Source organism: Hemitrygon akajei, chromosome 13, assembly GCF_048418815.1.
Source record: "Hemitrygon akajei chromosome 13, sHemAka1.3, whole genome shotgun sequence".
Classification (NCBI taxonomy): Eukaryota; Metazoa; Chordata; class Chondrichthyes; order Myliobatiformes; family Dasyatidae; genus Hemitrygon; species Hemitrygon akajei.
Window position 1 is genome coordinate 45,684,402 of NC_133136.1, and position 16,559 is coordinate 45,700,960.

The 16,559-nt window shown below is 37.2% G+C and overlaps 1 protein-coding gene across 1 annotated transcript in view; it reads left to right on the forward strand.

The window, feature by feature from the left end:
* cwc27 (CWC27 spliceosome associated cyclophilin) overlaps positions 1 to 16,559 on the forward strand; it is a 139,241-nt gene that overhangs the window by 91,334 nt on the left and 31,348 nt on the right. Inside the window, exon 12 of the mRNA XM_073064526.1 lies at positions 13,840 to 13,949. Within this exon, the coding sequence (XP_072920627.1) occupies positions 13,840 to 13,949 (110 nt within the window). The remainder of the gene's footprint in view (positions 1 to 13,839; positions 13,950 to 16,559) is intronic.

Consider the following 16,559-nt stretch of genomic DNA (forward strand, 5'->3'; position numbering starts at 1 on the left):
TCAAGAATCGAACCCAAGCTCTTCCTTTTAACCCTCTGAATCTTTCTGCACATGATCTATTTCCTGGACTTTAAATGAAGGTCTCTCTTTTTTTCCCCTGAGTTTTTACTACCTGATTCCTAATCATCCTTTCAACTCTCTGTTCAGACTTTGAGCAGCTTTCTGCTGCTCATAAACCCAATCTCATTGCTCTCCGCAGAGCTACCTCAAATCTTACTTTCATGGTTCTTCTTCTATTCCTGTTCACTTATTTTCTGCTGATATCATCACACTGAATCCCCTTACCTTTCAAATCTACTTCTCAGCATTTTTTCTCCAATCCTGCCAAAGGGTTTTGGCCCGAAACGTCGACTGTACTTTTTTCAATAAATGCTGCCTGGCCTGCTGAGTTCCTCCAGCATTTTGTTTTGTGTTGCTCATCACACTCATTATTTTTCAGTTCTACAGTAGGCCAGTTACTGCAGAGAGAAAAAAATTCAAAAGATGAGTAGCTAATCACACCATTTACAGATACTTATCAACATTTATCAATTTAACAGGGACTCACATTTTGCACTACATAAACAATTTCAAAAGTTTCCTATTAAACTGTTAAAATTCAATAGAGCAAAATTTATTTAAAACTTGTACATGGCCACTAATTTTGGCTATGGTTAAGTTTCCATACTAGTGGTCCTACTACTGACGATTGTTATGCTCAGATTTGTCACCAAATGTGCCTGAATAATCCCCAAATGGTAAGAATCATTTTAAGAATTGTGTCTGTGAAGTAATTGTACCAAGACTAGCCTCATTTCACAGCTAAAAATAATGATAATTAGTGAAAAAAATTCCAGTTAACTCATCAACTAACATTCATATCTACTGTCTTCCCAGATCTCTAGATTTAATGTCTAATTATGTTTTGTTTCACACAGATGATCTGATTGAAATTATAATATTTGAATCAGGACCTGATTCTGTCATCCAGATTATCCATGTGTTTTTTTAATGAGATTTATTTTCAATTGTAGTTGCTGACAGAGGAAATTAACATATTTTAATCCTGATGTCTCAATTACCGGAATTTTTTTAACATTTTTTAAAGGAATAATAGGCTCCTTTGATGGTACAAAATGCACTCTACATATCACTTTCTGTGGTTGGTTTTAAACCTCTTGGCATATTCTTTTGGCAAGTGACTTGTGTGAGAGCTGTTTATTACCTTGCACTCCATTCAACTAAACATTGTCACTTAATTATTCTAATCAATGAGGTGGTTTATTTTTCTGTACATCATGTATTGCTCTTTTACTCCTGTATTTAAATCCATTCAAGAATGTGACTAAATAAATATTAATTTAAATACATCCATTTATAATCAGAATTTTGTTAATATATTATGTTTCATTAATATTGTATCTAAAATGCAATGTAAGATTGAATTGTTTACAATCTGGAACATTGGGACAGTACAGCAGAGACTGAGCCATTCAGCCCACAATGTTGTGCCAATCTATGTGAACCTGCTTCAATCTAACTCCTCCCTCATACACAGCCCATAACCCTCCATTTTCTTACAGCCATGGGCCTATCTAAGTGTCTTATAAATACCTCTGTTGTATCATTTCTACAACCACCCTGGGCAATGATTTCCAAGCATCCACCACTCTACTGTGTGAAGAATAAAACCTACCTCTAACGTTCCTCCACTCAGTATGTCATCTGCTATTGGCCACTGTTGTCCTGGGCTAAAGGTGCTGGCTGACTACCCTACCTAGAAGCACAAGATACTCTGTAGATGCTAGAAATCCAGAGTAACACAAACAAAATGCTGGAGGAACTGAGCAGGTCAGGCAGCATCTATGGAATGAAATAAACATCTCAGGTCAAGACACTTCATCCTTTACCATTGATAACCTTATACTTTATCACTTTTCATCCTTTGTCACTCATTAATCTGCTTAAATAATGAAGTCTTGTGGATCTTATTTTTCTCTTTCCCACTGTATGAATTTTTACTAATTATTTTCTTTGGCACTGCAAGCAAATTTATATTCAAATGTTACCTTTGAAATGTACCTTTCAAGTGAAACAGTTTGAAGAGAGTAGGAAATAATTTTACCAAACTACATGGACTGAAGTACACATACTTGTAGACAAGTATTTTCAAAGTATGGCCTTTAAGTACAATGGAGGTTAAAGAGAAAGGAATAATGTGCCTTATTTAGAAGTAATTCTCCCCACTTTAACATGCAGTAAAAAGCAAAATATGGGAGTTGTGAAGAACGAGGTCTAGAATTGGCTGAAGCAATAGGGATATGAAATCAGATTAGGGAGCTCTAAGTATAAAACTAGGGCCTCAGTTTTCTAGAGAATACAACTGCAAGGTAAGAATTTGCTGACCTGCATCCATATTTAATGTGGATATAGGAATTTATGATGGAAGTATTCAATTTTACACAGAATAATTTAGACTTGGATCTCTTCCCCTAAAAGTTCACAAACTATTGCAGTGGATACATGACTTTAGGAGTTTATAATGATTGAGATATTATCAAAGTACATGTATGTCATGGTATACTACCCTGACATTCATTTTCTTGTGGGTATTCATAGTAAATACAAAGAAGGAACTGCACACTACAGAGACAGATAAACAGCCAGTGTGTGTTCAAAAGTACATTACATAAACAAAAATCACAGGCTGCAAATTATAGCAATAGTAATTAAGAAGTTTTGTGAGCATCTCGCAAAACGTCACCATGTATTTCCAGTGCCATACAACAAACATATGTGCATAAAGGAGTTAATAGAAGTAAGATATTTCATTTTTAATATATTCATGGTATTTTGGAAAGAATTTTGGGGATTAAATTTCTTAGCTTTTAGTACTTTATCAAGGCTGAGGATTCCCAGGTTGTCACTCCTCAACAATATTTTACAGTGTTACTACCTCCTTTGATGTCAAGGGAGTTTGATAGAGGATTCTGAAATGTTAGCTATAAGATGTAACTGTGCCTATATGCTGGTCAAACAGCAGCCTGCATGGTCTGTGGTTTAGAATTGGCAATTTGGATGTCAGTGTTGAGATGTTTGAGAAGAAAGATTTTGTTAGGTCGACCCGACTGGGAGTGATATAACCATGATTTGATCTATTAAATAAGGTACATGTTTTCATTCTTTTACATTTCAATGTAGCAATTTTCATACAACTGACAGTTGAAAGCTTGCTGTTGGCGTTTCTGAGAACTGTTGCAAATTAACTGCACTGCTCACAAATAGTGCCAAACTGAGTAAAGAACATCAGTAAACAATTATATTCTGAAAACTTTGCGTCTGCCACTGCTAAGGGTAGTTGTTAAAGAAAATTTTCGAATTATTTTGTTAAATGAAAATTGCCCAATTACCGCGCTGGGACGCAGACTTGTGTGTCTGAAATGTTCGTCTAGGCCTCTAGTCTAGTAAGATAACCATCACATCATCTTTCCCTTTTTATGTTAAATGGTTCACTGGGAGAGACCTCCATTCTAGATTGAGCTCTTAAAGTCTTTGGCATGACCTGAAGTGAATAGCTTCGAAAGTCTGACGGAGACCTACATTTTACACGATCAACTACAAAATTAGATAAGGGATTCAAAGCATAGTGCTGCTCTCATTATTTTGATGCAGTAGTCTGAGTTTGCTCTTGAATAGAGTCCTAATTTGTATGACCTGCAGAAAAGCCGGCATAGATATATTGCATAGATATATTTCCCCAAATATTTTTGTTTAGGACAAAACCTCTCATCTCACAAGCCCAACAGATGACATTCCTAAATAGATGAAAACACTCCTACAGTGTTGGTTAAATTCCAAGTTAAGCTGGTCCACAGCCTTTAGCATTGGTTGTAACCTACTATCGTGCACAAATCTTTCCGAAAACAAGCCAATTGGCCATTAAATCTCTGACTTTTATTTGTTGAGTATTCAGATTCAGTTTATTGTCATTTAGAAACCACAAATGCAATGCAGTTAAAAAATGAGACAACGTTCCTCCAGAATGATATCATAAAAGCACATGACAAAACAGACTGCACCAGAAAATCCACATAACGTTTGGCAATCCCCAATCCAGAGTCCGGAGAGGCTGTTGCGTATTAATATCGTGCTACCATTTTAGCGCGTTCCCAGGAGCTCCAATCCCACCAGACAAAACAAGACCAAAAACCAAAGCTACAAGACCTGCACAAAACCACATAGTTACAACAGTGCAAACATTAGCATAATTGATTAAAAAAACAGACCATGGGCACAGTAAAAATAGTCCAAAGATGTTAAAAGACTATAAGTTCAAAAGAAACCACCACACAGTTTCCACAAGACCTCAGGGTCCCGAGAGACTCGTCATCCCACGCCGGCGGCAGAAGGGAATACTCCTGCTATGGACTTCCATGGCACCGCTGAACCCAGCCTTGCAGACGCAGCACACAGTGAAAGTGCCCCGACCGCAGCGGACTCCGAGTCCGTCGAACCTCCGAGCCGACGACCATCCCCTCCGGCACAGCTTCTCTGAGCACCCTCTGCCGAGCGTATTAAGACACCCCTGTCAGCACCATCGACAACGCGACACCGAGGACTGAGGGCCTGTTCTTCCCAGCAGAGTCCCGGACCTCACAGCAGCAGCAGCAACGAAGAAGGTCTTCTTGGAGATTTCCAGATGTTCCTCCGTGCTCCCATGTCCGTTTTTCATCAGATTATGATTGCGCACGGCACCCCGCTTCACAAATAACAATCAGCTCCGGAGTGGCCGCTGCAAGCTGCGTTGCACCGCCATCTTGGATACAGATACAGATATTGAAAGCTCAGTCACTAATTGTCTAAAAGCATCTTAAATTAATTTGTTCTTACGCATTCTTAATAAATCCACATAATCCCCAAGGTATTCTGTTGGGCTTTTAAAATCCTCTCTTCTTCTTGCTAGAGAATTGTAATGGTTAAGGCACCTAAACATATCAGCATTGCGTCTAATACCTGCTTGTAGTTTCAACTTTTGCAGCAAGTGGGTTTTATATGAGATCATCATTCTTTGAGTGCTCCCTTCTTTAAATGGGTGGTGTGTTCACACACGTATGGAGCTCACAGTGCCTGGTCTAATTTATTATCCAATGCAATTCTCCACAGAGTCATATTTTCATGTTCCACTTCAAAAGTGGTAGATTGTCAAGTGTCATCCCAAAGTCTAGATATGCTAGATCTATAATTTCCATTCCATCAACTCTGCATGCTCCATCTTAAAAGAATTCTAACAAAAGAATTCATCAAACAAGGTTTTCTTTCTGGCCATGTTGATTAAGTTACTTTAAGCTCTAAATGTCTAACAATTTTATCCTTGACTATAGATTATATTACCTTGTCAACAACATGTTAAGCTACCTAGCCTATAGTTTCCCACTTTTCCTCTCCCTCTTTACTTGAACAAGGGAGTCACATTTAGTTTTCCAATTCTCCAACTTCAACTAGTGCTACCTCATCTCCTTCCCTTTTTTGCCCTCTCAGAATATCAAATAACATAAAACATTGACCTGATCTGATTATTTTGCCGCAATATTCATGTTAAACCATCAGTTTCAATTGTCAGTTATCAGCTCAAGCTCATTTGTTACTATTTTTCCTTGTTATGCTACTGCATTCAGATCAAGCTGTAGAGCAGGGGTTCCCAACCTGAGTCCATGGAATCCCTCAGTTAATTGTAAGGCTCCATGGCATTTAAAAAAGTCTGGGAACCCCCTCTCTAGAGCTTTGACTTTTTACAGTTTTCACTTACTCCCAATTCACTTTCTGCTGCATAGTTCTGCTTATGCTATCTGACCTTTCTTGTTGTGCTTTAATTTTCATTCTCTTCACTAACCCATACCATTGCTCAGTCATGCTTTTTTGATTTATTAAAGTCCTCATCATCAAAATCCTACCTGCCACCCCCAAATAGTCATGTGTGTGTAAAAGTTTAGTATGAGAAAAACTGGAAACAAAACGTGAAAATTTGTACACTGAAAAAATACCACAAATATATACATAAACAAGAGAAAATCTGCAGATGCTGGAAATCCAAGCAACACACACAAAATGCTGGAGGAACTCAGCAGGTCAGGCAGCATCTATGGGAAAAAGTACAGTCGACATTTCAGGCTGAAACCCTTCGGCAGGACTCTGATCTTTTTCTAACAGTTGTTTGCTGAAGTTTATTTGAATAAAATACCCATTTTGCTATAACTGCACCTCCTACTAGGCCAATCAGATAATATTGAATATGTGGAGCATCACAGACAAAAAACAACTGACTCTATCACCAAGTATAATGCTAATCTACCTGGGTCCCATTCTCTAAATCCAGAATACAGTCTTGTTATTGTAACAAAATTGGAAGTAATTCTCTATCATGTTGGGGCTACTTGTATTGTGAATTCATGTCATTGAACTGAAGAGTTGATCCAGGGTACAGGTGTCCCTTAATTTTTAATGGTTCTAATTTTTTTTTTGTCAGCAAGATCACAGTTTACTCATCTGACAACTGCCTGAGAGAATGGGAGTTGGAAGAGAGAATTGATTTGAATTGAATTGACTTTAATTCTTACATCCTTCACGTACATGAGGAGTAAAAATTTTTACGTTACGTCTCTGAATGTGCAATGTGCAATTATAGTAGTTTATAATAAATAGTATGTAGAGGAAGATGTACAACAGAACAGTCAATATAGCCTAGAAATACAATTATGTCAGTGTGAATTAATCAGTCTGATGACCTGGTGGAAGAAGCTGTGTTGGTTCTGGCTCTAATGCTGCAATACTGTTTACTGGATGATAGCAGTTGGGATAGTTTGTGGTTGAGGTGACTCGGGTCCTGATGATCCTTCGGGCCCTTTTTACATACCTGTTACTGTAAATGTCCTGAATGATATGAAGTTCACATCTACAGATGCATTGGGCTGTCTGCACCACTCTCTTCAGTGTCCTGCGATTGAGGGAAGTACAGTTCCCATACTAAGCAATGATACAGCCAGTCAGGATGCTCTCAATTTTGTCCCTGTAGAAAGTTCTTGGGATCTGGGGACCCATGCCAAATCTCTTCAACTGGCTGAAGTGAAAGAGGTGCTGTTGTGCTTTTTTTTCACAACACAGCTGGTAAGTACAGACTAAGTGAGGTGTACACCAAGGACCTTAAAGCTGTTCACCCCCTCAACCCCAGATCCATTGATGTCGATAGGGGTGAGCCTGTCTCTGGTCCTCCTGTAGTCCACAACCAGCTCCTTTTGTTTTGCAAGATTGAGAGAGAGGTGGTTTTCTTGACACCACTGTGTCAGGGTGATGACTTCTTCTCTGTAGGCTGCCTCGTTATTAGTTGAGATTAGGCCAATCAGTGTAGTATCATTGGCAAATTTAATTAGTAGATTGGAGCTGTGGGTGGCGACACAGTCATGGGTATACAGAGAGTAAAGGAGGGCTCCTGTGTTGAGGGTCAGAGGGTCAGAAGTGAGCGAGCCCACTCTTACCACCTGCTGGTGATCTGACAGGAAGTCCAGGATCCAGCTGCACAAGGCAGGGTGAAGGCCGAGGTCTCTGAGCTTCTTGTCAGGCCTGGAGGGCATTTTGGTATTGAATGCTGAACTGTAGTCCAGGAACAGCATTCTCACATAGGCATTCCTCCTCTCCGGGTGTGTAAGGACGGAATGTAGGGCTGTGGCTGTTGCATCATCTGTCGATTGAGTGTGTCGGTAGGTGAATTGTAGGGGGTCCATTGTGGGTGTTAGCATGTTGCAGGTGTTGTCCTTGAGATTGAATTGTGGAAAAGTGAGCTGGGGGGTGAGGAGGAAGAGTTGTGGAAGTGGTGATCACCCAGAGTCACCAAAGGGAAAGGGCCAGTGAGTGCGATGGCTGGCAAGTTCTGATAGCAGGAGTACAGTGGAGGCAGAGGACAGAAAGAGACATCTTGTATGTTGAGTCCTGCTGAAGGGTCTCATCCCAAATTGTTGACTGTACTTTTTTCCACTGATGCTGCCTGGCCTACTGAGTTCTTCCAGCATTTTGTGTGTGTTGTTGTTTGAATTTCCAGCATCTGCAGATTTTCACTTGTTTGTCTTGTATATTCAACTGTGTTAAATCTTAGGTACTTAAGTGTATGTACTTCCTTTAATTTTAAGGTAGTTTATTATGTCAGACTCTTGTTTTGATATATTTTAATGTTTAGGTGTTTTGAACTGAAATTATTGAGTTCAGGAATGCAACCAATACATTTATATTGATGGGTACCTGAAATGTGTTTTATGTTTACAAATTATGACTTAATAAAACATTTCCCAGAACAGCAGTTTCTTTATAAATTGGAGAAAAACAACCATAGGCCTAAGAGATTTAGTTGAGAAAGATGTATGAATACCTTGGGTGAAATAAAGTAATTAATGTATCATGAACACACAAGAGATTGGACATGCTGGAATCTGGAACAACAACCAACATGCTGGAAGGAAGTCAGTGGGTCAGTTCAGATTAAGAGACTATTCCCAAAGCATTGACTATACGTTTCCCTTCATAGATCCTGCCTGACCAACTGAGTTCCTCCAGTATCTTTATCCGTGTATCATCTGACCATGCCTTCAATTGTATAGTAGTTAGAGACCTAGCAAATGCTTCATATCTCATTTATTGAACTATTTACCTCACATTTTTGTTAATATGGTATTGTCCAAACTACATCCAGCGTGTAGGAGTTTAGTAGAATTTTGTCTTTTAAAGTATTTTGTTCTATTCTCCAAGTTATCCTTTTTTGGCATAACATAATTGTCATATTAATCCTATTACATTTTTGAGTTTATATCCACATTGACAAATTTTATGTGATTTCCTTTGAAGTGTCAAGGAATACAGTTAGATCCATTATTAATTTAAGTGATATTAATCATATCAGAGTTAATGCCAACAAAATTATTCAACAGGTGCTAAGTAAAAGTAGTAAAAGAACAGATAACATTGAACTTTCTTATCTTTAATCCTGACTCTTGTGTGATACGAATGCAACTTCTATTACGCTTAAATATACTAAATATAGTTATACTGTTAGTAATAAGTCTAGGCTGAAACTTCCCTAGGTAATACAGTGGGCAGCTAGTCAGAAAAAATATCCTTAGCAGTCTTCCCTACTGAAATTTAAATAATTATTTTAAGGTATAAAGTTGTGTTTTACTCCAAAGCCAAAATAGAATTTGGGTTAATTGTTCCCATTTCACTGAATTTTCAATTTACTTAGCTACCATGAGGAGGGAAATTTGTAAGGAGAATCCACCCCACACTGCTGCCATATATTTCTTAGCAACTAGAATAAAAATAAAACTTCCAAATAAGTGAGAAAATGTGGCTGTGTTCTATAATCAAAATGTCAGTTGTGTGGCTGCTAAGATTTTTTCCAATTTTAAATAGAAGTAATTTTAAATCTTGATTTTCTTTTCAAAATCACACATCTATTTTAATCCATTGCCAAAAAAAGGTAAACGTTTCTATCAGTGTTTTTTGGCTGTACAGTTCAACTCATTAACAAGCAAAAATCCTAAAAAGGTCAGGTATGCATGTCCACTCTAAAATAATCACTGTTCTAATAGATATAAAGCATCTTACAGAATAAGGGAGAATTTTCAGCTCTCAAGGAAGCTATTAACTTGTGAGTTAAGCCCACTAGGCCTGTGTTGACTGTCTGCAAGAGCAACTAAATCATTCTATTCCACCTGCAATTGTACATTACTTTGTCCCATGTATATCTATTAAGTTCTCCATCTTTATGTGAAAGTAATAAATGAATTTGCTTCCACTACTGTTGATGGTAATGAATTCCTAATTATGATTGCTCACTGTTCTTCATAATTTGTTATTTTGATATTCACTTTAAATCTATGTCTTCTGGTTCCTGCTCTTGGAGATATCCTTGCAGTATACCATAACTAAATCTGGATCACTATCTCAGTTAGAGCTAAATCAGTGGTATAGTATAACCTCTTTAAAAGATGGATTAAATGTGGATTTTATTGTGCATATTCTTTGTGAATAATCTGATATGTAGTATTTTCTATCCCTGTTTTAATGCTGATAATTATTAGATTATTGTTGAGAATTTCTATGAATCCTTCATCTGAAATATAAAAAGCATAGTTCCTGATTAAAGTCAAATTACTGCCTTTCTACTCATTAAATTTTGAAAGCATTTTCAAATATGTTTTGCATTGTATTTATTGCTTCAAAAGTTTCAAAATTTCATTATCAACCTTAAGTGATTAATCTATCAGTTAATAAGAAGCTAGCTGCAGCAAAACATTAAATGGCAAACTTACTTAACACCTGTGTTAATCTACAAGAAATCATTAAGCTATTTATGAGAACAGCAGCCTAGGGGTCTTTTAAAAATAACCACTGGTTTGTTTCTTAAATGAACTTACAGATTGGCAGGATTAAATGTGTTTATGCTGAAAAATTTGATGATTTTTATCCTTTGTTGGCACATCAGTGGTATTGTAGTTACCTCTGCCTCAGTGGCAGGACAAAGCAGGAATGTTGTCAAAATCACCTTCAAAACTGTAGGATAGTATTTAGTGACAACAGCTGGAGTAGTAAGGTATCTACTCTTCCGTAGTGCCTGTAGGCAACATCACTCAGACTCTTCTATTCTACAGTCAGGTTCTAGCACTAAAGAAGCAACTTAAATGAGTTAGTACAAAGATGAAGAGTATTGCTGACAGCTGTGAAGGATCATCCAACAAAAGAAAAGAGATGATTATAGTTGGTCTTGGCCTCGACAGTATAAACGGCTGGATTCGATTATAGTATCTCAAATGCATGTTACAAGGCAGGCTGGTTTCACAGCTGTTCTCAAGCTGTTTAAAAAGCCAGACATTTTGGGGGGTTTTGAATGGCTGGGTACAGAGGGAAAAGAAAACAAAGAATAAGAGTAGCCCTACAATCCAAACCAGGTGCCAGGATACCTTTAGAGAATTGGTTACATTAAGTCAACAGCAAATAAAGGAACATCAGGTTGTGCAATCAAAAAATCTGTCCTTTCCCAGGAGTGCACTTTGTGAAGCTGTGAATCAGTGGCAAGAAGATCTGCATTTCCATATATATTCTTTTATTTTAACCACCAAGTAAGTTCAGGGTCATTGCAAATACTCTTGCAAGCCTAAATTGGAGCCAGTATATTTTATTATTGTGCCATTTGTATGATGCCTTGAATTCACTGACCCACTCTGAAATGTGATGTCATCAAGTGGTTAAGTTGATGGTAATGGAAGCAGTTATGAGCTGGGGAGATCACAGCTTCCTTTGTGAAATCCAAGGGAGATCTCCTGATCCTTTTAGTTCTGCCTCCAAAAATAATTTTTGGATACTTTTGGAAATGCTTGAAATATTATGATATAAATTGATGAATTTCCCATCTGCTGCTGGTGGTCATTTTAGTTACTTAACTGCAGTTGACAGTTACCTTTGTGGTCAGTGGGGTTTTACTGAAAATAGGTCAGAATGCAAAATGCTCAGTTTTAAAGGCTGCTCAATCCATTGCCACCAGTTGAGGTGGTTTAAATTTCCTTCCCTGGATAATAAAAGATTTTTGGTTGCTACCTTATGGGACTTCTTAAGAACTGTTGATTACTTTCTCTTTCATCGCATTTTGTCACAAGCAGTAATTCCTTGATTTATGATGGTTTGATGTACAGATTTTCACTTTAATGCCATTGATTCTTTAGGATACACATCTCTGGTTTAAAATGCTATTTTGGGCAAAAAAATGAAAGTGTGCCACTCTACTTTGGATTACTCTGTATTGAAATGCAAATAATGCATTTTGCAAGCCTTTTTCATTTATGAAAATTTACTTTTTGTAACATTTTCTAGGGATGCATCCCTGTGGCTAATAGAAATATTTGTATGAGGAACTAGTAATCACCCAGCTACTTTTGTTTTTTGTTACTGAATGTGGAAGGCTGTCAGCTGACATCTAGTGAGGTGGAATGGCTTCATGCTGTGGTTAACCATCAGGCTGTGTATATTCTGCCATTACTTGAGTCCAGAATGTCCTGATACCCTTCAACTTCACAGACTAAAATAGATTTATATAACTTTAAAATACATGTATTTAAAATTAAAATACGCTAAACACTAAAAGGTATGCCAGCGTTAAAATTAAGTTTGCAGTTAAAGTAAATTAAGGATGTAAGTTCTTCCACCAGGTCTGTGAGCCTTCCAGATAATAATTAAGGGCCAGATGTGAAGTGCATCCTAATCCCCTTCTGTAAACCACAGTGGTGAGTCCACTGATGGAACAAAAAGTCAGATGTAGCAACACGGAACCTTCCAGATGATTTGGACAGCTACTACATTTTGACCCAACGGTTATCCAGTTCTGCTAATAACTAGTTATTGTGTGATTCAAATAAATCATTATAAATTGGTGCGATGGTGGCGTAGCGGATAATGCGATGCTATTACAGCTTGGGGCATCAGAGTTCAATCCCAGCATTCTCTGTAAGAAATCTTTGTACATGTTCCCCATGGAATGCGTGGGTTTTCTCTGGGTCCTCTGGTTCCCTCCCACAGTACAAAGACATAAGGGGTAGGTTAATTGGTTAGTGTAAATTATCCCATGATTAGGTTGAGGTTAAATCAGGGTTGTCGGAGGTTGCCGGGCAGTGTAGCTTCAAGGGCTGGCAGGGCCTATTTGAAGCTGTATCTCTAAATAAATAAATAGAGATGTTTCTGGTTTTTTAGCTGTTCCTATCTAGGTGTTTGAGTAGGTATTAAATTTTAAATATTAGGTAAGGCCTTGTGTGTTGATTTTATCATTTTCCTCCGTGCTACACTTAGTCACAGTATGTTTCAATATGGTTACCCTGCAGGTCCTCTTCAGCATTTTCTGATTCCATTGTATTTCAACACACACCAAAAATAGTAATGTTACAATTGGAAGATATTTTTATTTACCCATCTAATATCATAATATCCAAACATTACTGATGAGGCCCTGATTATCTTTTGTAGAAGCATGAAAATATTTATTTATTTAAAGATACAACGTGAAGCAGGCCCTTCCAGCCCATCAAGCTGCACTGCCCAGCAACCAACGATATAACTCTAGCTTAATCACAGGACAATTTACAATGACCAATGCACCTACTAACCAGTAGGTCTTTGGACTGCAAGAGGAAACCCACACACTCATAGGGAGAATGTACAAACTACTCGAGATGGTGCCGGAATCGAACTCTGAACTCCAGAATGCTCCGACCTGTAATAGTGTTGCACTATCCACTATGCTAATGTGGCGCCCATTACAGTTATGTTATAACAGCAAATATAATAACAAGCTCTGTGGACTTAAAGACTGAAAAGAAATCATGCAGCTTCAGCATGTTGAAGTTTAAAGAACTCCAGATGCTGGTAATTTGAAAATAAAGCAAAAAAGAAAAACCTGATGTTAAACAGTGCAAATGTTAACCGTGCTTCTTGTTCTTCAGATACTGCTTGGCTTGCTGAGTGTTCCCAGCATTTTCTATTTTTAGTTTAGGTTCACACTGTTGATGTATGTTTCATCACGATATGCCTATTGTGGACTAAACATGATTTCAATATAAATTTCCATGCTATTGTTATTTATTTGCCATAACCGTTTGTTAGTTAGATTTGTCCTGAATGTTGCTCTCTAAAAGATTCCTCTTATTGGCCTAAGCTATTTAATCTGTCATAGTCTGGTTCAATTCATTGATTATCCATTACATTGGACAGAAAACTATTGCCTCTGGAGTGCAAAATTTGAAAAAAATGTGCTGTGTTATTTTTATTCATCTGCAGAGAGTGAACCAGCTCCAAACAGTGCCCTGGCAGAATACCTAAATGAAAGGAAGAAATATGAAGAATTACGCAGACAAAAGCCAAAGAATGGCTCAAGCCGTGAGGAACAGGTAATGGATCTTCAGACATGCTTTTAACTGTACTGTAAAGCAAGCATTCATAATAGTATTGATAATCCATAATGCAAATAATAAGTCAAGTTTAGAGTTTGTAAAAACATATGTAAATTACTAGAAAAAGTGCACTATCAACATTTTATTACCAAAATAAGCATACCTGGGAAAACCATTTAGACATCGCAAATCCATTTACCAGACTTTAATAATCGTGCAAAGCTGCAATGTTTTAAATGTTTTTATCAGGATCAACTGTCCCTGTTTCCTCCCAAACTCTGGGCTAATAATGTATCCCAATACAAAAGTACTAATTGTTGTTCTGAGGAAAAAGAAACTTAATATTCCACTTTCTTCAACCTGTTCTTAATCAGCAGAAGAGTTCCTATCTCAACTAATACTGCCATACTTTTGATCATACTTAATATTTGACTGGGCACTCACCTTATGCTGACGTTTCAATTCTTACTCTAAAATTAAACAAGACACTTAAGTTTTCCTAGTAGGAGAAAGGGTTTTTCCAGTTATTTTGTACGCTGATGTTTTCTCCTGAACCTAAGTTCTTTCAATTATCTGAGTCCAATACTTTCATTATCAAAATACAGCACAAGATAGAATAAGAAGTAACAGCGGGCAGTTCTTACCATTTCAAAATGACGGGTGACAGTATCATTGATGAGGAGCCAGAGCAGCAATAGCTATTTTTTCAAGAGGGTCAGGTAAAGTTTCAGCAACTTCCTTGATACATGCTCTGCAAACAAAATAAAACACTTACTTCTGTTTTCCTAGTAGAAAAAAAAGATTATTTGGCCATTCTGAGCTCTGGCTGCAATCAGATAATTAAGAGTAGAATAAAGTGACAATAATTAATAAATTAATAATGATATCAGCTTTGCTACAGATTACAGTGCTGTTGAAGATGATGAAGAATTATTTTCATTCACAAGCATATGAAATTAATGGCAAGAAGTTACTACTTGATCTCTCAAACTTGTCCAACATTAATGATTATGACCAGAGACTGACTACATTACTATATTTATCCCTTCATTTGTTGTTCTGTAATATCCTGGAAGAAGGAAAATTAAAACAGAAAGAAATTCAGGGCTAGAATGAGAAAATAGACTGGTAATTTTCTTTTCTAGTCACAATGGATAGTGAGAAACTAATCCAAGTGACCTCATGGATCATACTTGTATGAAGTGGTAAATAATATGTAATCTTTATGCGATCCCTACCCTAGCTAAGAAACTATGCAGTTCTTTTTTGACTACATATATTGAATCTGTATAAATCACATGAGTCAACAATGCATCTCAACTGTTGTCATATGTTCTTGGGAAAAAAGAACCACCAAACAAATTCAAAATCCATTTTGCTGTTGTAGCTTTATACAGTTCTTGCTGAAATGGAAAAATCGAATACTTAATTCATCTATCAGTTTGCAACTTATGAGGATAAAATATCCATGTTTTGTATTATTTAGTTGACATACTACTGTTGACATACCTTAACATCTATGCTACCCTGAAATTAGTAAATAAATAAATTGATAAGTTCTATCCAAAAAGCTAGGGTTCTTTAAGCTACAAATTATTTTTCTGGCTTCCCTCTGAACATTTTCGTAGCCAAAAAAGAAGGCAGTATTAAGATGGTCTAATCAAGTACTTATCTGATGACAGAGCTGCATCCTTGGAGTTGAGTACAATGATACAATGCTTATAATATAGCAAGATGTTATTTTTATTTTCAGGGTTTGTTAGTCTTCTGAACAAATTGCCCAGTTTAATTTAGTAACTTAGTGCTTTGCAATTATAGTAAAAATTACAGTTATGTCTTTTTTGTTTGATCATAGTTGATCATGTACCTTGAGTAACCTTTTTCACAATAACTAAATCAGCTGTTTCCATCTATCACCTACAAACCTTTGTCTCACCCCTCCCTCTCACTTCTGTGTTTTCCCTCCACTTTTTCAGTTGTGATACAAGATCTTGATCTGAAACATTAAGAACATCAACATTCCCAGATGTTGCTTGACCCTCTGAGTTCTTCCAGCAGTTTCTTTTTTGCAGGTTGGAGCATCTCCAGTCCTTTGTATCTCTTTTTTCCCTCATGAATTAAATGCTGGGAATAGTATTTCCTACCTTGGTCCTATCTACATTTTTGAGATTAATTGCCATTTGCCACTGGATGGTCTTTCCAGTCAGATACATAAATAAATATCTGGAGACACAGCAGCAGAGACATCTCTATCGTAAAACCCACTTTGTAATGTAAAAAGCCATGTGTACAAGACATTGCTGAATAGCATTTATTTTTCTGTAATGGATTTTGAATGGGTGTCCAATCCAAGAGCTGTAATTGCCAAAGCTACTGTCTTTCATGTTTTCCACAAAAGTGTCACTTTCACTAAGCATTTAAATACAGACTTTATACGCAAGAACATAGGAAATAGGAGCAAGAGTAGGCCATCTACCTATCAAGACTGCTCCGCCTTTCAAAAAGAGCATGGCTGATCAGGCCATGGATTCATCTTCACCTACTTGCCTTTTCCCCAGTGCCTTTAATTCCTTTACTATGCAGAAATCTATCCAGCTTTGTCTTCAA